This window comes from Sparus aurata, chromosome 4 (assembly GCF_900880675.1).
Source record: "Sparus aurata chromosome 4, fSpaAur1.1, whole genome shotgun sequence".
Lineage (NCBI taxonomy): Eukaryota > Metazoa > Chordata > Actinopteri > Spariformes > Sparidae > Sparus > Sparus aurata.
In genome coordinates, this window is record NC_044190.1 from 26,706,714 (window position 1) to 26,728,359 (window position 21,646).

General features: G+C 40.7%; 3 protein-coding genes across 3 annotated transcripts in view; 2 read left to right on the plus strand and 1 right to left on the minus strand.

The window, feature by feature from the left end:
* LOC115580317 (uncharacterized) overlaps nt 1–11,205 on the plus strand; it is a 22,822-nt gene extending 11,617 nt beyond the window's left edge. Inside the window, exon 2 of the mRNA XM_030414559.1 lies at nt 10,688–11,205. The gene's annotated coding sequence lies outside the window, so the exon portion shown is untranslated. The remainder of the gene's footprint in view (nt 1–10,687) is intronic.
* gfod2 (glucose-fructose oxidoreductase domain containing 2) lies at nt 5,948–13,287 on the minus strand. Its single transcript, XM_030413527.1, has 3 exons — nt 12,956–13,287; nt 11,322–11,690; nt 5,948–9,611 (listed from the first exon to the last, which is right to left on the minus strand). Exons 2-3 carry the CDS (start codon nt 11,572–11,574, stop codon nt 8,710–8,712), a joined length of 1,155 nt encoding a protein of 384 aa, XP_030269387.1. The 5' UTR covers nt 11,575–11,690; nt 12,956–13,287; the 3' UTR covers nt 5,948–8,709.
* Nucleotides 13,288–15,995: 2,708 nt separating this feature from the next.
* On the plus strand, nt 15,996–19,149 carry thap11 (THAP domain containing 11). The gene has a single exon (XM_030413528.1). It carries the CDS (start codon nt 16,364–16,366, stop codon nt 17,195–17,197), a length of 834 nt encoding a protein of 277 aa, XP_030269388.1. The 5' UTR covers nt 15,996–16,363; the 3' UTR covers nt 17,198–19,149.
* The last annotated feature ends 2,497 nt before the right edge of the window (nt 19,150–21,646 follow it).

The following is a 21,646-nucleotide window of genomic DNA, read 5'->3' on the forward strand; positions in this document are numbered from 1 at the left end:
CCAAATCTGCAGGAAGTTGTTATTTAATAACTTCAAAATTATTTATTTTAATTAGAATCCTTTAATAACTTTTTGTCAGGAGGGTCCACAGATGCTGTGTGCCAAGTTTCGTGCAAATCGGTGAAATCGCCTGGGAGGAGTTCGAAAAAGTAGGTTTTCGACATTTTGCGATGTAGCGAAAAAAAACGGTAGGCGGAAATGGGCGTGGCCTATACCACGAGATTCAGCACAATCCACTGAACGCGTCGATGTAAGGCTTTTGAATGTGCGACAAAGTATATGGGAGTTATTAGCCAAAACGCGCTTTCCTTAATAACAGCGCCACCTAGTGGTGGAAATTCAGGACGACAATAGATTATAAAATTTTTCGCCAGGTGTGACTTATGTTCCAAGTTTGGTGAGTTTTGGGGTATGTTCAGGCAGTGAAAAATGCGATCCTTTTGTGAGAAGAAAAATAATAATAAAAAACATTTCAATTACAATAGGGTCCTTGCAGGTTCCCTGCTCGGGCCCTAATAATCATTACAAAAACAATAGGGTCCTTGCAGGTTCCCTGCTCGGGCCCTAATTAACTCGTTATCATGAGAAAACAAGGTTTCGTTATCTCGTTATCTCGGGAAAACGGAGGAAATAAAATGTATGAATGCATGGCCGTTTGGTTTCCGTACATAGCTGCTGCTGACCGTAACGTCATCTCCGGGGTGGGTTAACCCAGCGCCACTCGTTATTCATGAGGCTTGAATAAAATAAAATAAACTATATAATAATGATATTAATAATGATAATAATACAGTTATGAATCAACTATATTCAGTAATGAAATGTAACTGACTCCATCTACTCAGCTTCTTGAGTAATAATAATAATTAAAGCTGCAAGCAGCGTTGAACGGGCCCTCGCAGTCCACGCGCGTCGGGGCCTGCTGCCGTCGATGCATGCTGCCGTCGGGGCTTGCTCAAGCAACACCTTCCGCTGAGGAAGTCGTTGCTTTATAATTCGGTGGCCTGCTATTGTCGGTGTGAATAATGTACGCTGAAGTCAGAAAAATTGTGTGAACTGCTGCATAATTCCCCGGACAAAGACTGAGTAGATGGTCTGAAATTTTTTTTCCTCCGGTGAGGGAGGAGGGAGGAGCGAGGCAACCGCATAAGTGATGATGATTGGCTCCGTAACATTGAGTGAGAGTTCTTAAGCCAATCAGTGGCAATGTTCGGTTTACACACAAGCCACACACGCATACAGCAGCCTCACACACTCAAACTAGCAGAGGGGAACTGCGGCTATGGCGAGTCCGGAGGGAAAGTTGATGTTTTCAAAATGGAAGTACAGACACTGTTTTAATCTCATTCGTCCACGTCCATTGTAAGCAACTCTGATCTAATGAAGCATCTCTAAAAGGCACACGCTTCTACAAAACTAACACTGGACAAAACTCTGTTGCTGACGCTGTTGATGATGATAGCAGGCCAGGTGTGGCTAACGTGTGCTTTAAAAACTGAATACATGCCCAATAGTTTGAGGTCTTCTGACTCTTTAAAAGTTAGAATGGTGTGTCTAGCTCAAAGTATGAGGGATAAGGAGAGGTTGAAGGTCGATGAGTTTTGAAGAGGACTTGAAGATTTCCCCATTTACTTTCCATTTAAAATGATTAGACTGCGACCAGAGCGCCATCTATGGGCCGATTTGCACCAAATTTTACACAGACCATCAATAGGCGATACCACACAATTATGAACATTTATGTGATAATCGGATAGTATTTTGTAAAAATATGCAAGATTGACTGTTTTCAACACAATATGCAGGAATTTGTCATTTTATATTTCAGGCATTTTAAGGCCTATCAAAATTCTTTTGATAACTTTTTGTCAGGAGGGACCACAGATGCTTCACGCAAAGTTTGGTGCAAATCACTCAAATTACCTAGGAGGAGTTCGAAAAAGTAGGTTTTTCATTTGTCGCGATTTTGCAAATGGAAAGTTAGCGCGAAAGTGGGCGTGGCCTGCACCAAACAATTCAGCTGAATGCAGGGAACTCATAGGGATGAGGTTTAATAATATGCAACATATTAAGTGGGAGTTATGAGCCAAAAACGCTTATGCATTGAAAATAGCGCCACCTGGTGGTCATTTTCGGTGAGTGAGTCACAGGGGCCATTCTATAGCACCTTTATGAATTTCATTTCCATAAGTGTTATGGTGTGGGCACAGGGCCAATTATACAATTAAAGTGACGCCAGAGCGCCACCTAGTGGCGGATCGGTAAACCCTTTGTCAGATGTCCTCAGGAGGGCACTGACAATAAATGTACCAAGTTTCGTCTTATTCCGATGAACCGTTGTGGAGATATAAAATACATCAATTTAAAGAGCGCCACCTTGTGGTCATCGCCTAAAATTTTGCACAGGGCCTCAGGGGCTCATGGGGAAGTAGTATCCTGAGTTTCATGTCATTTGATCTGACTACTGTGGAAATATCCAACACTTCCTGTTTTGAGCCAAATCTGCAGGAATTTGTTATTTAATAACTTCAAAATTATTTATTTTAATTAGAATCCTTTAATAACTTTTTGTCAGGAGGGTCCAGAGATGCTGTGTGCCAAGTTTCGTGCAAATCGGTGAAATCGCCTGGGAGGAGTTCGAAAAAGTAGGTTTTCGACATTTTGCGACGTAGGGAAAAAAAACGGTAGGCGGAAATGGGCGTGGCCTATACCACGAGATTCAGCACAATCCACTGAACGCGTCGATGTAAGGTTTTTAAATGTGCGACAAAGTTTATGGGAGTTATTAGCCAAAACGCGCTTTCCTTAATAACAGCGCCACCTAGTGGTGGAAATTCAGGACGACAATAGATTATAAAATTTTTCGCCAGGTATGACTTATATTCCAAGTTTGGTGAGTTTTGGGGTATGTTCAGGCAGTGAAAAATGCGATCCTTTTGTGAGAAGAAAAATAATAATAATAAAAAACATTTCAATTACAATAGGGACCTTGCAGGTTCCCTGCTCGGGCCCTAATAATAATCATTACGATTACAATAGGGACCTCGCAGGTTCCCTGCTCGGGCCCTAATTAAAGCTGCAAGCAGCGTTGAACGGGCCCTCGCAGTCCACGCGCGTCGGGGCCTGCTGCTGTCGATGCATGCTGCCGTCGGGGCTTGCTCAAGCAACACCTTCCGCTGAGGAAGTCGTTGCTTTATAATTCGGTGGCCTGCTATTGTCGGTGTGAATAATGTACGCTGAAGTCAGAAAAATTGTGCGAACTGCTGCATAATTCCCCGGGCAAAGACTGAGTCGATGGTCTGAAATTTTTTTTCCTCCGGTGAGGGAGGAGGGAGGAGCGAGACAACCGCATAAGTGATGATGATTGGCTCCCTAACATTGAGTGAGAGTTCTTAAGCCAATCAGTGGCAATGTTCTGTTTACACACAAGCCACACACGCACACAGCAGCCTCACACACTCAAACTAGCAGAGGGGAACTGCGGCCATGGCGAGTCCGGAGGGAAAGTTGATGTTTTCAAAATGGAAGTACAGACACTGTTTTAATCTCATTTGTCCACGTCCATTGTAAGCAACTCTGATCTAATGAAGCATCTCTAAAAGGCACACGCTTCTACAAAACTAACACTGGACAAAACTCTGTTGCTGACACTGTTGATGATGATAGCAGGCCAGGTGTGGCTAACGTGTGCTTTAAAAACTGAATACATGCCCAATAGTTTGAGGTCTTCTGACTCTTTAAAAGTTAGAATGGTGTGTCTAGCTCAAAGTATGAGGGATAAGGAGAGGTTGAAGGTCGATGAGTTTTGAAGAGGACTTGAAGATTTCCCCATTTACTTTCCATTCAAAATGATTAGACTGCGACCAGAGCGCCATCTAAGGGCCGATTTGCACCAAATTTTACACAGACCATCAATAGGCGATACCACACAATTATGAACATTTATGTGATGATCGGATAGTATTTTGTAAAAATATGCAAGATTGTCTGTTTTCAACACAATATGCAGGAATTTGTCATTTTATTTTTCGGGCAGTTTATGGACTATCAAAATTCTTTTGATAAGTTTTTGTCAGGAGGGTCTACAGATGCTACATGCAAAGTTTGGTGCAAATTGGTCAAATTCTCTAGGAGGAGTTCGAAAAAGTACGTTTTTCTTTTGTCGCGATTTTGCAAACGGAAAGTTACTGCAAAAGTGGGCGTGGCCTACACCAAACAATTCAGCTGAATGCAGGGAACACGTAGGGATGAGGTTTTATAATATGCAACATATTAAGTGGGAGTTATGAGCCAAAAACGCTTTTGCATTGAAAATAGCGCCACCTGGTGGTCATTTTCGGTGAGTGAGTCACAGGGGCCATTCTATAGCACCTCTATGAATTTCATTTCCATAAGTGTTATGGTGTGGGCACAGGGCCAATTATACAATTAAAGTGACGCCAGAGCACCACCTAGTGGTGGATCGGCAAACCCTTTGTCAGATGTCCTCAGGAGGGCACTGACAATAAATGTACCAAGTTTCGTCTTATTCCGATGCACCGTTGTGGAGATATAAAATACATCAATTTAAAGAGTGCCACCTTGTGGTCATCTCCTAAAATTTTGCACAGGGCCTCAGGGGCTCATGGGGAAGTAGTATCCTGAGTTTCATGTCATTTGATAAGACTACTGTGGAAATATCCAACACTTCCTGTTTTGAGCCAAATCTGCAGGATTTTGTTATTTAATAACTTCAAAATTATTTATTTTAATTAGAATCCTTTAATAACTTTTTGTCAGGAGGGTCCAGAGATGCTGTGTGCTAAGTTTCGTGCAAATCGGTGAAATCGCCTGGGAGGAGTTCGAAAAAGTAGGTTTTCGACATTTTGCGACGTAGCGAAAAAAAACGGTAGGCGGAAATGGGCGTGGCCTATACCACGAGATTCAGCCCAATTCACTGAACGCGTCGATGTAAGGTTTTTGAGTGTGCGACTAAGTATATGGGAGTTATTAGCCAAAACGTGCTTTCCCTAATAACAGCGCCACCTAGTGGTAGAAATTCAGGACGACAATAGATTATAAAATTTTTCGCCAGGTGTGACTTATATTCCAAGTTTGGTGAGTTTTGGGGTATGTTCAGGCAGTGAAATATGCGATCATTTTGTGCTAAGGAAAAAAAAAATAAGAATAATCATTACGATTACAATAGGGACCTCGCAGGTTCCCTGCTCGGGCCCTAATAATAGTAATAGTAGTAATAATAATAATGCATTTCATAATGCATTTTCATAACGCCTTTCAAAGCACCCAAGGACACCGCACATAACAACAGTACAACAAAAAAACAGGGGAAAATCAATCAATCAATCAATCAATCAATCAACTTTATTTATAAAGCACTTTTCATACATGAGTATGTAGCACAAAGTGCTTTACACAGGAAACATAAAACAATAATAAAGAAAGAAAGTTGATTGATTGATTAAAATTAAAAATTTAGTGCAAATAAAAATAGATAAGTAAGAGGATGCTCAGCAAAGAATTCAGAATCAGCAGTCCTCACCATACAGGAAGTCAACCGGGCCGGGTTTGGCAGGGCTGAGCTTCTGGGGTGAGAATAGTACAATAGAGAGAAATGTCTCCAGACACCCTGCACTAGCTCACCTGTAACAGTATTTTTCTCAAAATCTTTGAACTGAAGAAACCTAACTGCCACAACGGGGAGACAAATGCTCCACACTCCAGCTCTAAATACTATTTCCTTGACTGTGTATGTATGTATGTATGTGTGTGTATATATATATATATTATATATATATTATATATATATATATATATATAAAATTGCAGATTGCATGCTGCTTCATCAGAGCAAAAGTAGAAATAGGAAATAATGGATTATATTCAAAATATTAAAATTCTGTGAAGTTATTTTTTGCAGAATCAAACTGAAGTGTGACAACAGACACTGGATGAATACAATTGTTTTTATTAAAGGAAATGTCTGTCAGGCAGATGAACAGATCAGTTCCCAACTTAAAGGCAACACACTGTGCTCAAAAGCCATATTATTAATTAAAACAACACCAAATCTAAACAATTTAAATATTACAGCTTTAAACAGAAATTCACAGATTGAAAACACAAACACTAAACAGAATAAACAATGGGAAACTTTCTCCACAACAAGACATAAATAAATACAAAAAGTCTTCCTCATTCACACAAATGTTAAATTCATTTTTGCAGCGAGCTGGCTGGCACAAGCACCACACTGCATATTAATCATGTGGCATTTTAGCAGTTATCAGTGCAAAAACCCAGAAACAACTGTTAACAAGAAGGTGAAAACTCAGTTGGAATGTTTTTTAATAATCTGCAAGCAAATATGATGTGTTTTATGAAGACACTTAATGTAAACTTGATGAATTGTTTTTGTAAAGCACTGCTGGGATAGCGTGAGGTAAGCGTGTAACGTGTCTGTATCCTTGTCTGCTGGAAACTGTGAAATACAAACACAATTTTATTTTTTCCCAGTACAATCCTGCGTGTGTCATGAACAGACCGATCAAATCAAACCAGCACACTGCTTCTGTCAACACTTCCTGTCTCAGCATTAAGAGCGGTGAAGGTGATTAATATTTAGGATATGCAGCAGTACTGAGATGCAGTGAGTGACTACAACCACAACCTGTTTACACTTCCTTCTCTTGGTCTGTAGTACACATCTATACTCTCACACAAATCAAATACAGTGATTGTACTTAATGATAAAAATTTGTAAGGTTTCACTCTCTGGATTTGAAAATCTGTAATAATTTTAAATGCATAGGTTGCATGGAAAAAATCTTGTAAAAACAAATAAAATTACTTCAATTGTAAGCACTTGTAAACAACCTCTTCACACACATTTTAAACTAATTTAGTTGTCAAATACCCTCAGGCTTTGTGTCGACTTTTATCAGACACCAATCTGTAATAATTGTAGGACAAGCCTGTTTGCACTAATATAAGTTTTAATGCGATACTCCACCTAAAGTCAATCCTTTGAGCATCACCCTGTGTAAACTTGACAGGGTGCTGTTAGAAATCGGTAGTTTCCTTCTTCACAGTCAGTGTCTCTGGTTAGAATGATTTACTGGTGGCAAGATTTTAGAGTGGAAACCGATAACAAACATCACTATAAACACCTCTCCTCTCTGAGGAACATTCAACATGTCCTATGCCAGTGTTTTCCAAATATATTCATAAAAATCCTGTGGCTGTGTGGTGCCATCACCCACATCAAAGCTTCTGAAGTAGTGTTTTTATTTGGGTGAAAAATATTTTAACCATATGATGATCAAACACAGTGAGAATATGGATGAATGGAGAAGGAAACTAAACTAATAGTAAACTAACTTGTCTAGCCTGCACGGTGCGAGTAATAATCAAAGAAGACTTAAGATAAGATGCATCACTTTGATGTTTGGGCATTTTGTGGGGTGATGCTACAAATTAGACTTAATTTTACATAGCTTATTTTACTCAATCCCTGGTATTTTATGTTTGTCATAGCATGCCATGACACAAAACCTCTTCCACTTTTCAAATGTCTACTTATCATTACATAAAAATTTAAAAATTAAATAAAACTCAACTCTGTATAGCTCCATTAGTCTAATTCTAACACAACAGAGATTGAGCTCCACCAAACTCACTTGAATTCTGCTAGTCACCACACTGTGAACAGTCAAAGTGTTTTGTTAGTCAAATCGTCCTCATGCTTTTATATTCATATTCATGTCCGAGGTAAACACTTCCTTTCAGAATAAGGTGCTACTGCTGGAATAAATTACCACAAAAATACATCAACATTGATCTGTTATGAACAATAGAGAATCAAATGTTTTCTCCTATTGGACTGTACACTTACAGCTGTGTATCCGAGCTGAATTACTAAATTGAGGCATTGGACAAAATTGTGAAGGACTCAACTGTTAACTTACTGATAAAGTACAAAATCTTTGTGATTCTCTACATCATGTCCTGACCTCCATTAACTGCTAAAAGCTGAATTATTCAAAATGATCTCAGGAAGAGCTGCGCTCTTTTCCTATATCAAGGATAAGGTATGCGCTTATTTGATCTATCTCCAACTATCAATAAAATACAATAACCTACATGTTTCTTTGTACACAAAAATGTATCCAGAGAAACTGCTTAAAATGAGGATAAAGACAATGGTCACACATCCACTGAAAGGCTGGAATTTGGACTCCCAGTAATTTTGCTCTTTTCCAATATTTGACATAGGTGTGGTGCCTTACTGACAGGTGACAGGTCAACCTCATTTAGCAGGAAACTTGCAGTCATGAGTTTCGGCTTCAGTGGGAATAAGGACTTTGTCTACATTTTAGCAGGGTACAGGGAATAAACATGTCAACAGATTTTGACACGCTTACATAGACTACGCTATTTTAATATCTTCTGTTGAGAATCGGAATAATGGAGCTATGGTTAACATGTTTCGTGTAAAAACTAATTACAACTTTGAGGGTACAAACATCCGCAACATAGTTATGTTTTCTAAACCAAAATATTCTGCTCAAATTGAGACAGAATGTAAAGAAAATGCAAAAAGTAGTCAAGGGTAAAGTAAACTGCCTCAGCAGCTGAATTTAAGGACAGACATTCAGAGCCCAGTTCTGTCAGACACATGTAGTAGTTGCACTGGGTGTATAAATAGATTTAGTTCTTATTTCTTTGCAGAGCCTCACACAGGTTGTGATTTGGATCTGGTTCCTGACTCATGATCTCAACACACTCCCATTCTCCACTACAGCTGGACCGTTTCACCGCCTCGACCACCGTCTGTACGTACAGACCATCCTCAAACGTAGGCGCTATGGCAACCGGTCCTCGCGCCCACAACCTGCGCTCCTCGTGAGCCTGAAAAGACTGTCTCAGTGCCTTTACCATGGAACTCAGCCCCTGCAGGTGAGGCAGGGGCATGTCTTTCACCTCTGGTCCCACCCATCCACTGTCGCCTAGCAACAGCTCTTCACCTGTGCTCCCATTGCGTTGCCCATACAGTTCTGTCCCCCTGGCAACCAGTCTCCCAGTGGATCCAACTATCATGACCTCGTGCACGAATGACCCTGGCATGTTAAAGTTCAGGGTCACAGTGCAACATACACCACTGGAGCTCGACCCAGCTCCACCCATCAACATCTGGAAGAAACAAAAATCATCGCTGGTGACTCGGCGGATGCCTCGGATCAAACCATTTTGTTGCACAAAGGTCCGCAGTAAGCCGTGAACACGTTGGGCTCGTGCACTGGTTAGGTAACTCAAAAGGTCAATAATGGCAGAGCCGACGGTGTGCAGACCACCTCCGCCCATCAGCTCTTCACATGTCCACCCGTACGACTGATCCAGGAGGCTGGGGCCATAAACTCGGACATCACACACCTGCATCTCGCCAACATACCCCTCCACCAGCAGCTGGCGCATTGCAACAAAAGCTGGCAGGAAGCGCAGGGTATTACCCATAATGCTGAGCAGCTGGGGGTAGTATCTGGCGGCAGTCACCATCTTGAATGAATCCACAGCAGTTGCAGCTTTCTCACACACAACATTCTTACCTATACCTGCGGAGAGAAAGGCAGGAGTTATTTTTATGTAGATAAAACTGAATTAAATGAAACTCAATGAAAAGTAATAAAAACTCTACATTTCAAAGATACAATCTTGCAAATCTCTACCTCCCACATCAACCCTGTTCTGATTTTTGATCATCTTGTATTGTGACAGCAATTAAAAGAATATTAGTTGATTTTCTTCTTTGAATTAATCTTTTGTTGATGGGGACTGTTGTGAGCATTGTGCTCAAAGGAAACCTTCAATTTAAAAAAATAAATAAATAACTAACTTGTTAGAAGTTGATATCATAAATAAGCAAACATGGTTTGCAAACTACGGTCCCAAACTATGGAACGTCCTTCCGTTACACATCAGACAAGCCCCCTCACTGTCCATTTTAAAAAACTCATCTTAAAACCCATCTTTATGCCTCGGCTTTCAACCCAGCATGAGACTCTGCTCTTATTTTAGTGTTTTATTGTTTTAACATTGTTATTGTTTTATTGTTTTTTTATATTGTCTTTTATGTTTTTATGTTTTATGTTCTATTTCCTATTTATGTACAGCACTTTGTCCCAGCTATGGCTTTTATGCTTTTTAAATAAAGTTGAGTTGAGTTTGAAATAGTAAATGTTCATACCACGGTATACATTGAAACCTATATAATAGCTGCAACCCTCAGCAAGTTCCTATCTCCATTTTAATTAATCAGGGCAGGCAACATTTTCAGAAGGAGTTCTCAGAATAACTCTAAACGATTCAACAGCATCACAAACCAACTTGCAGCATCCAAAAATAAAGTTAATTCAATGCCTACTAAAACAGGATTTATAATTGTGATAGTTGACAGCATTTGTTTAAGCTCGTTGTACCTATTAAAGAGGCCAACCGAGTGTATCAAATATGATTAGAAGACTCAGGGTGGACTTGGTGTCTCAGCACTCAGACCCACTGGACTTGATTGCCTTAGATGGCATTACTGCCCAGCTTCTGGAGTTTGGTATGAATAAACAAAAAGTCATTCTCAAAGACATTCTCCTGCAGCCACATGTGATAACACAGAGGATGTGCATGGTTTTCATAGATGGAGATCGGTGGCCTTCGGTCCCCCTTCGAAGCAGTGCCAGGGATTAAATCCTCTGGCGGGGACACACTCAGGAAGTTGCAACTAAAACAGGAAGCTGAGGTCAACACTCAGGAATTCCATCAGATACAGTAAGTTAACTTTATAGATCTACTCAGATACGACAGTGTGTTGAATATGTCTGCTTCAGGGGGTTAATAATTGATGTAAGATTTGGGGGTTTTGTAGGTTTTGTCTGTAAGTTTAGTTTTGGGCTTTTTTCCATCAAATTACTGTGTTCCTTGTGATCATGGCTATGATTATCATTAATCACATCTCAAGCATAAATAAACCCTGTGAAATACGTTACAGGAGTAGAAGGACTACGGTCGTTGCAGTCACAAAATATTCAAATCTGTCCCAGAGCGGACCTGCCACGCCCAGGTAGCAATTTGTATAACTCAGCTGTAAATACAGTGCAAGTGAAAACTGGACTGCAAGACCAGAACTTGATGTTCAGGAGGAAAACTGATCTTATTTGAGTGTCATCTCTCACATAAACCCAAACAATTCTGAAATGTAAAGAAAAAATAACCAGTTTTGAAATGTTTTAAATATTCACCAATATTCTCTGTATTCAGTAGGCTCAGCTTACCCAGTGCTTTGACAGCAATCTGCCTTGTCATTGAGGGTGGAATATAGATGCAAACAAGGTCAACATCTTGGTGCAGCAGGACATCATCAGATCGGCTGGTGTGAAATGGGATTCCAAGCTCTTTTGCCAAGCAGCACGCTTCCTCTTCACTTCGCCCCCAGAGTGCGTGAACCTCGAAGCCTTCAGCTTTCAACAACGGGACCAGCACTCGGGCTGTGCTTCCCGTGCCAAACACACCGACTCCTGGCAACATGTCAGTGCCACTCACTGGGACCTTACATGTTAACCATGGCCAGCCTTACAAACATCCCAACAACCTATGATTCACAAGTCTGTCAAGGGCTTTACTGTGTGGAGAGATTATGGTACCTGTAAGAATAAAAGAACAGACTGTTCAGGTGAACCCTTTACTGTCATGCAGGACGAAAGATCAGACATTAAACCATTTTATCTATATCAAAATCTTATCTGTGAGCTCTAATGACTGCACCAACAGACAGGACAAACATGTCCAACGGAGGCCTAGACTGGTTTTTCTTATCATCTGTCTGTGACAGCTACTCGCATTGTGTCCTGCTACATAGTTAACATGCCATTCCTTAGATGTTCCACACCCATCAAAAGTCAACGTCATCCCTACCTCTGAAGCAAGTGCAATTTATGTTCATTGTGTGACTTATTAAAAGACTTATTTAACTGCATTTATGCACAAGAACTTTCACACAGAACAGCTGGGTTTATCTAACAAAATAAAATACCTTCATCCTTGCCTCAGTGCCACTTGTTCAGTAAGTTAGCTCAGCTCATCCGAGGCTCTCTCAAACTCTTTACTCACCTTTTATGACTTCCTAATCAAACTTTATGGACTTATAACTGTTGGTTTTGGTCATTGCAGCACCTGCACATAGTATTATCTATCTATGAGAAGGAGGGTGGTTTGAGCAGCTCTTTATTGGCTGGGCTCTTATGAAGATGTGCAAAAATACAAGTAAGAATGTCTTTTTACCTATATTTATGAGAGGATGTGAGTAGGGCTGGCTGGAGCTGACACTATGCCTCACTGACCTCGCAGTAGTCACGACTGCTCAACAACTATGTGCCTGTGCACCTGCATTACCTGTGTAACCCTCGAAAGACTAGCTCTCTCTGCTTCACACTACATCACCTCGGGGCTCAAATAAACACTGTGACTAAATATACATTAACTAAACATGCAAGGAGCAGATGAAGCCCCACTCTCTCTGAAAAGTAGCCGTGCTGTGCTGCTCCCGGCTGATCAGATAACAAAGCCATGTGAAATAATATATATTGTCGCTGTCGAGGTTAATAGTAGTGAGGCATTAGTCATACTTTCTATGACAACACAAACTAGCCGAGGTGGCCATTACTTTGACTATTATAAGCGGGTGTGCCCCGAATAGCTAAGGTTCAAACCACACACTAAAGCTAGCTAGACTTGGTTATTGATAATGTAGCTAGCACGTTAGCTAGCCGGCCAGACAGCCGCAAAGCGAACTCAAAAAGCTCCCAATATGCGTCGGTACTTTACAGAGTTCATATCCAAAGTTAACTGATCAAACGGTCTTTAACCTTGGTGTAAAAAATAACCCATAATAAAATGTAACATTAACTACCTGCTGAGTTTACGAGGACAACATCGGCAGCGGTTGAAGGTGCTCAGCCGGGCGCTGCCCAGTTGCTAATGGTTACTTCAGTAGCAACGACAGGACTGTGGGGAAATACGGAGATGCTAACTGAGGCTGGAGATGTGTCACCAGCGGCGGATCAACTAAAGAGTACATCGATACCTTTAGCTAGCTAGACTAAACAAATGACTTTTTCAACACGCTTGTAGTACCAAACTCGCCTACTATCGTTCCTGTGAAACATGTCACTTTGCAGACAAAAGAGTAGGTCATTAAAAAATCATTTTGATTAATTTGTACCCCTGGAGCAAGTGCGTTCTTTGGTCTTGTTTTCCCATGATTCAGTGCGCAGCTGGTAACGTTTAACCCCTCCAAGTTATTTTTGACATTTTTTGTCATTTTATTTATTGAAACACAGTTTTAATGAGGTTGGTTTTATTATCTGACTGTATGACGACTACATTGGGACCAATGTTGCTCAGGTGATGCTTTTGTGATGAGATGGAGATGAAATTAAAGTTGTTCTATATTCTTTTGCAGGTCTCAGTTAATTGAGTTTTGAAAGTGCATGTTGTCTGAGGGAAGCTTTCTCTGAGGCCACTCGCAACCTTGATTGCACAGTTAACACAGTATAAAGTTTCCATATTGTACCTTTTACCAGACCATGCTGGGAGAAGATGAATTCTCAAAAGAGACTTCAAATTCACAGAACCCCAGTGTGACAGATCAGGACTCCAATAAGGACCGTAAGCACCATGAGAAATGGTACCACAGTGCATGAAACTCTGTGCCAAACCACTCCGCTCGCAGCACAGACTTGTTTCAACAAACCCCAAGAATGCTCCCACATTTCTTTTTAGTGTTACATTCAAAGACGAGCCAAAAGTACTACAGTGTCTTTCCTTTTTCGGCCTACAGTCCAAACTTCTCCTGAACTTTGTCTCCATTACTGTCATCTGACGACAGAGTAGCATTTAGGGCAACACCACTGCTATTTATGAACAGAGATATCAACCTGCAGGAGACGGTTATTTAAAACATGCCAATATAGATTAATATATGTCTTTAAATAGTTATTTTACTCTTTCCATGTTTCTCTTTTTACAAAAGTGAAACCTTATTTTTTTCTGCACTGAACATTTTACTGAACTCTTCTGTATTTATATGATGGCTCATCTGTGATCGTGTCAATTGATTCTTTGAAGGAACCTCCTGTGAGCGACCTGCAAGATGAGTATGTGTATGTGTAAGGTGGACGGAAAAATGAAGCAAACTACTCTCAGATAACATTTAGGATTTTCAGTAGACAACCACATCATTCAGAGACTGAGACTGTACTGTCAGTGGCTAAATTGTAGTCACAAAAACTGGAAAAGTGTTAATACACACAGACCTTTGTGCAGCATACAATACAGGGCACTCTGAAAACCAGGGGATTGAGGAACAGTTGTAGTGTGAATAAAACAAAAAATCAAAGGCCTCTTGTTCCAGATTATGTTAACACTAGTTAACTCTGTTCAGTTAAGGCACCATGAGACACTAAAATTGAACTGAAGTGTTTAAGGCCCCAAAGTATGATGTACTTAATGATGATATATATTTGGACAAGCATTTTTCCCCACAAAGGATATCAGAGCCAGAACCAAGTTTACACTGTTCAGTTCCATGGAGCATAGTTTATGTTATGCATGGTCCAGTTTTTTTAATTTATTTTTTATACCTAAATTGATTGTTTAGGATTTAGCCTTGAAGCTCAGTTGAATTCCTTGCACAAATCTAGGTTATGGAAATGTCAGTGTGTCAGATCTACACTTGAAGCTTCAGATGTGCTAACATGTAGATAACGGTTTGACATGAGGATCTTTAGATTATTGCCTGATGTGTCTGACAGGTGGAGTAGTTGTAGTTAATAAGACGGCAGATGTGCAGTGTTGAAATCTTCAACCACAGATATCTGTGAAATCCAACAAACAAACCAGTACATCCTTCATGGGGAGATTTGGGGCTGATGCTTCCCTGTGGGTGCCAGCACACACTCAGTCACACAGGAGGAATCTATAAGGCCATCAGGTGGTGATGAAGGTTACTACCACATGCAGCTATGCAGGCTTGACTGTACAATGTGTTGTATCAGGTGGCAAGATTGACAAAGGAAAAACACAGATTGAAAACTGGACTGGATTCAAATCAACATAAATATTTCCTTTAAAAAATTTACCGTCAATGTACACTTGATATGAAACAATAGTATGTACAGCTGAACTGCTTTGCTTTGCTGCCAGCACATATAACTAGTAGAAAATTGCCAGTTCTGACCATAATTTGATTGAAAAACTTAAGTCAGGCTCCTAACATAAGATTATTTTCATTGATCAGATGTATTAAAATTACAGTGTAGACATATATTTGTCAGTATGGGCTAATGGTGTGAATATCGGGACTGTGTCAGCAAAATAGTGCATATTGTTTAAGATTTGACCAGTATAACATAAATCCATTGATTGCATTTTGGTGGGTGAATATTGAACTTCTGATTGGGTTTAGATGTGTTCAGCTTGAGGATGAGGATATTATTCAGCTTTATTAGCAAATTGTTAATATAAAGCCCAGACACCTATAGTCCACCTTCATTGTTACCTAATTTCAACTTTTCCCGGGATGTATTAGTTCATAGAGTTTGTTTACATGAGAGCTATTCCCAGTTTTCCAGAGCTTTATCAGCCAGTTTAGTTGAAAACACCTGTGTGGGTTTGGCAGAGCCATAAACCAGTTTCATTATACATGACAAAACAATGTGCATTAATACAAAGATATAATTATAGATAGATGGTCATTTCAAGACTTTAAAAATATATTTATTAATGTATTGTTCTTCTAACTGCTGACATTGTTTCTGTGCGAATGAATTGCCAGTAAATACAAATATTTGTATGGAAACAATCCAGTAGTCTGCAGCTGTCAGTTGGTCAGTTGAGCTCTGCCGTGCATTACTGCACACTGACCAGCAGGGGCGCTCGTTTACTAACGGGCTTGGACAGGAAGCGCAAAGGATTGTGGGACTTTTAGTTCTGAATGGATGACGGTTGGCTTGATAACACTGCGAAGAACAAATGAAGACATTTACCGCCGAAAACAAAATATCAGCCTCAGGTTCAGCATATTTTCAAGCTCCTTGTGCTTCGAGTCTGAATATTTTCGGGTGGATTCAGTCGTCGTATGAAGAATAGCGGCTCACTTTTGGTGAAAAATAAACAGGAAGTTGTTAGCGTTGTGGGACGTGTAGTTCCGCTTGCAGGCCACTGAGCTTTTTAACAACGCATAGAAAAAAGAAACAACAATAAAATAAGCTAAACTTCATCCGAAGACCGTGCTTTTATCCTCGGCGTTGAAGCAAACATGCCCGGGTTCACCTGCTGTGTCCCTGGCTGCTACAACAACTCGCACCGGGACCGGGACCTGCGCTTCTACACATTTCCCAAAGACACCACGCTGAGGGAGCTGTGGCTGAGGAACATCTCCCGGGCCGGGGTCAGCGGCTGCTTCAGCACCTTCCAGCCCACCACAGGACACCGAGTCTGCAGCGTGCATTTCGCGGGAGGGAGGAAGACCTACACCATCAGAGTACCGTCCCTCTTCCCCTTGCGGGGGGTGAATGAGCGCAGGAGTCGGCGGGGCAGAGGCAGGAAGGTGTCTGCGGCGGTTCCTGCCACCGCCGCTGCAGCTACCTCTGGGATCGTCCTCGCCAGCGTACTGGGCAGCACGGCGGAGGGAGCCGAGGGCACTGCTGGAGGTGAGGCGAGCGACGACACCATCACCGTGGTTCAGATAGGCCAGAACGGGGAGTACCTGGGCACTGCGCGGCTGCCCGCCCAGTCAGAGGGGACTTGTTACACTGCGCCGATCAGCAACCCTGACGACCTGATCGGCGACGACTCATCGGTCGAAACCGGGTCCACGGTACACCAGCAGGGCCTGCAGTATGTCAGTGTGACCAGCAGTCCACTGGACCACTCGTACTCCCTGACCACCGGCACCACGTCCGCCGAGCTGCTGCGGAAACTGAACGAGCAGCGGGACATCATCGCGCTGATGGAGGTGAAGATGAAGGAGATGAAGGCGACCATCCGCCAGCTCCGGGTGGCCGAGGCCAAGCTGCAGGAGGAGGTGCGGGAGCGGGATCGGCTGCTGTACGGGAACTCTGTGGCTTTCAGCGTCCGGAAGAAAATCTGATGGGTGAATATCACCGGAGATGACCCGTGTCAGAGACTCAGACTAAACGGAGGTGTTTGAAGACAGCTGATCCAGCCCTATTTTGTATGAAACTGCGAGCGATGACAATTTATTTTCAACAAGTAGAACTGATTTTTCGTAGGCCTGATGTAAGAAAAGTTGGCTGGCTAGTTATGTAGCTTATATTAATAATCTCATTGGTGATGACAGTACTTAGAAAACTGCACAGTTGGCCTGCGGTCCAACCGAGGTCAATAACACACATGTTATCCATTCAACCATGGCTCATTGTTTGCACAGACTTACCAAGTAAACAGGCTCACACATTGATAAAGACTGATGGGAGGACAGATGAGGAAGATGCTCATAACTGCCTAGTTACATAGAGTTTTTCTATTAAAGACTTCTCTTACAGTGTTTTTATTTTGTTGCCTATGAATTCAAATTAGGTGGCTGTTCAGAAACATCTCATAATAGATTTGCAGTACTAAGATGAAATATTCATAGGATTTTCTTTTTGTGAACAGAACACTATTCTTGGCACTCGTAAAGTGTTGCTCAATTGATGGATTAAAACTACCAGAACTTAATCTGAGTTGCCGGTCAAGGAACCTTCAGTTGTTTTCCCTTTTTTTTCTTCACTTTTTGTGCAAAGAAAATGGACTTAAAGGAATTCATCAAAACTTGAAGGGGCACTCAAATTACACTCTTATTAAAGAATGTTTCTTGAAGACATGCATTAAGTTACATTTGTTCAACCTTTTTTTTAAGGGAATCTTAAGAGAAGTATGAGAAACATTTTGTCAAAAACATTATGTAACTTGAACATGTCAGATGCTTGTTTCAGTGTGATTTTGTTTCTTCACGCAGACGTTTAGTGGCCGCGTCTCGCTGTCCTGTTCATGAGTGTTTTGTGCTGCAGGATGTTACACACATTTCTGATTCTTGAACTTGATGCGACAGCTCTGCTCTGCTCTCATTTCAAAGTAAATTTCTTTTTGAAATAGTGCTGCTTCACTCTGAATAATTTATAAAGTCATGAAATGTGTTCTGATTTTGTCCACTATCACAAAGTAGAGATAGACTGTTGGGTGTGTTTTTGAAAAAAGAAAAAAAAAGAAGAAAATTCCTGGGCCGCACCCGTCATCTGTCAGGAGCACTTGTTTGGACGAGAAGAGATTAAAACCAGAGATCAGAAGCTATGTCGTCAAGTAGGACCATTTTGTGGAAAAGGTATAAAACTTGTATCATATTAAATCCACAATCATAAGCTTTGTGGTCAGAGTGAAACATGGAATCTGAACACAGCTGCTCTGTTTTATACACCTGTTGCATGAGCTGGTGTATAAAGCCTCACTCAGCGGTTACTATGTCAGTGTTGACATCCTGAACAAAGTGTTGCCTTATTAAGATATTTGAATATTGTGATGCGTGTGAACCATCATGTTAACTCTTCTGATTAATTCTTGGAAATATTCTCACAGAACTCATGAGGCCCTTATGTTCCTGTTCAGATTTCAGTGGGGTTCTTTCAATGAGTGATTCATGCTGTTATTACTATGTGTGGTTTATTAATGAATAGTTTCAGTCGAGGCCTTAGATGGTCTAAAACTAATGAAAAGTGGCCATTAAAAGATGAAATGGTGTCTTTAATACTTATTTTTGTCTTCAGCAAATCAGAGAAACAATTTCCAACAAGTGATTTGCTATTTTTACTTCATTAATCACATTAGTTGATTAGAATGAATGAATTCTTTCTCTGGGTTTTGACTATTCATATCAGCACCATAGTTTCAGCGAGCGTACATATACAGTGTATAATAAATCATTCATTTATGGACTCTTTAGACTTTTTCACAGGTTGATTGCAGTATTAAAATGTTCTTGTCAGCGCAGATGTTGCAGCCTTATCTCCTCCCTCTAGATGGCAGTGGAATAAAAGATTGAAGACCTCCTGTCTATGCGGCCTAATTTGCTTTATCTATCCGACTGTTTGTTGACAGCTTGGATGGTCATTTGCTTGATCGTTACTCCTATCAAAGCACCTAAGTGTCCAACATCTTCTAATGAATGTACAGCTGTAATGCAATCACGCGAGCCAGCATTTTAAAGAGTGTCATTTTGAACACCTACCTTGATAATGTTGTTACATGAAACAGAGAAAGAGGGAGAGGCGGATGAATGGACAGACAGAGAGCATTGGAGAGAGCGAGGATCCAGATCCTAATCTCATCTGGATTTATTTTTTTACTCCCAACAGTGTTGCATAATGCTTTAATCCAGAGCTGTCTATCAAACTTACACAACTCTGTCTGCTTTTTTCTATGGCTGCTGCCATTTACAACAGCTGTCTTTACATTTAGACCAGACGATAGCACCCACTGTCTCATTCTTTGAGTGTAGTTATTATGTAATGTGTGGATGACGTGAAACAGTGTGAATAAGACTTGACCCTAAGAAACCAGTGATGTCAAACACTGGTTTCTTAGGGTCACGTCTTATTCACATTGTTGAGTATACAGCAAAAACCTTACTATCTCTGCCTGGAACGAAAGTTTGCTGATGTATACAATTATTATTCACGGTATTTGCATAAAGAAAGGTGAAAATTACAGTTATTAACAAGTATCTCTAAGAATATGTGACATAATTCACATGCTGTAAGCTCTTAATGAGTGTTTGTACGATCTTCTAAAAAAATGCTATGCGTGACACCAGGTGATTCATTTTCTTCTCTGGTATTTCTGTGCTGCAGATTCCGAGTCCGTCATCGTATTTGTTATTTTTAGCTTTTTTGTTGTTGTTTTAATCGTGCAAATGTTTCACTTTAGATTTGCGTCTGCAATATGGAAGCCACATTTTTTTCTAATCAATTTTGAACCATGTTGAAAACAGTCCAGTTTAAAGGGTTGTCACATCTGTCCCAATTCATATGTTATCAACTCAAATGAAGTAAAGTCACAGCTCACTTTAGGGCTGAGAATTTAGATATTCGCCAATTAAAATTTAAAAAAATTGCCAGTTATAGTGTTTATATTTTCTTTAGGCAAAGAAAAAGCTGCCTGTGTTCTGGCAACATTTAGCAGTCTAAAACCTTTGCCTTATTTTGTTGAATTAACTTTCATATAAAAAACAGTTGTATTCTTCTCAAAGTAACATATCTAAAGAAAGAAAGAAGGGCTAGTGCCACTGAATAATTTCAAACAATGGCCAGAGGGAGGGAGCATTGATTGAACTAACAGAAAATATCTGCATTTTTCTTGTATTGTGTCTTACCTACTGTACATTTAAATAATTTAAGTGATTATTTAAATCCGACAATTCAGTAAAGAGTAGGAGGGTAAGAAGTGTGAAACTGTAGCACGTTGTACATAGAGCCTTAGATGAAAATGGTAATAATAAGCCATATTTTGGTGAAAATGTGACTGTAGCAAACAAAGCATGTGTCTGGAGGACCAAAAGATAATTATGCTGCAAGAAGTTTTTAAATGTGTTTTGACATTTTTTTGTAATTAAAGTAAGTGACTGTTTGAAGTAATTGTGTATAGAAGCTGAAGATCTCCAGATTAACAGCCACATATCAAGCACACGGAGTCAGTGTTTTCATGCAGACACATTTGAGTTAATATGATACACAGTGTGTGTCCATGAACTTGATTTAGAGTAATGCATCCGGGATCAAGCTCCCAATTAAAACACCAGGTAAAACAACCCTGGTTTAACGCTTCAGCTGCAGGAGAAACATGTGTATATAAAAAGGGACACATGATAACACCTTGCTCCTGTTGCAAGGCATAATGTTAAAGATGAATCACGTACTTGAAGATGCATGACGAGTTCCACTACATTGCCAAACACCCAGACGTAATTAATGAACATCTCAAATCTAAAACTCTAATTTGCTGCATAAACTGCCTCCATTCTCCTGTGAAAACCTTATTCGATACTTTGTTTCCTGGCTGCAGAGATTTGCTCCCATTCAGCCGTGAGAGCATCACGTCGGCCACTGATGCTGGATGATGAGGACTGGCTCACAGTCAGGGTTGAGATCAGGTCAAGTTCCGCCACGATAATCTGGGAAAACCTTTGAGGACTCATTCAGAGAGGACCTTCACCTTACCCGAATCTATCACTAGTCCTGCACAAATGTTCAATTTATCTTAACTGTAAGTCTGGACTAATATTTGACAAGATCCAGCCTGATCGATCCTGAGCACATCTGTAAGGTTGAGTCTGTGAAACCAACCTGCACCCCGTGAGCTGATACAGATGTTTTCAGGAAGACTCACAGTTGGAGCCACTGCCAAAGAAGCTCCCATGATGTATCGATTCATGGCAGCGATTATTTTGCGGTTAATGGTTGTTTTAAGCTGCAGATTAACAATGGGTTACCATCTCTCCTGTGACAGTATGCAGATGTGAACCAGGACTTATACTAATGCACAGAGT

Excerpts from the sequence above, each read along its gene's own strand:
- gfod2 (XM_030413527.1), bottom strand. The coding sequence starts at position 11,574 with ATGTTGCCAGGAGTCGGTGTGTTTGGCACGGGAAGCACAGCCCGAGTG. Across the intron at positions 9,612-11,321 it reads GATTGCTGTCAAAGCACTGG|GTATAGGTAAGAATGTTGTG; the intron begins GTAAGCTGAGCC and ends TTCTCTCCGCAG.
- thap11 (XM_030413528.1), top strand. The coding sequence starts at position 16,364 with ATGCCCGGGTTCACCTGCTGTGTCCCTGGCTGCTACAACAACTCGCAC.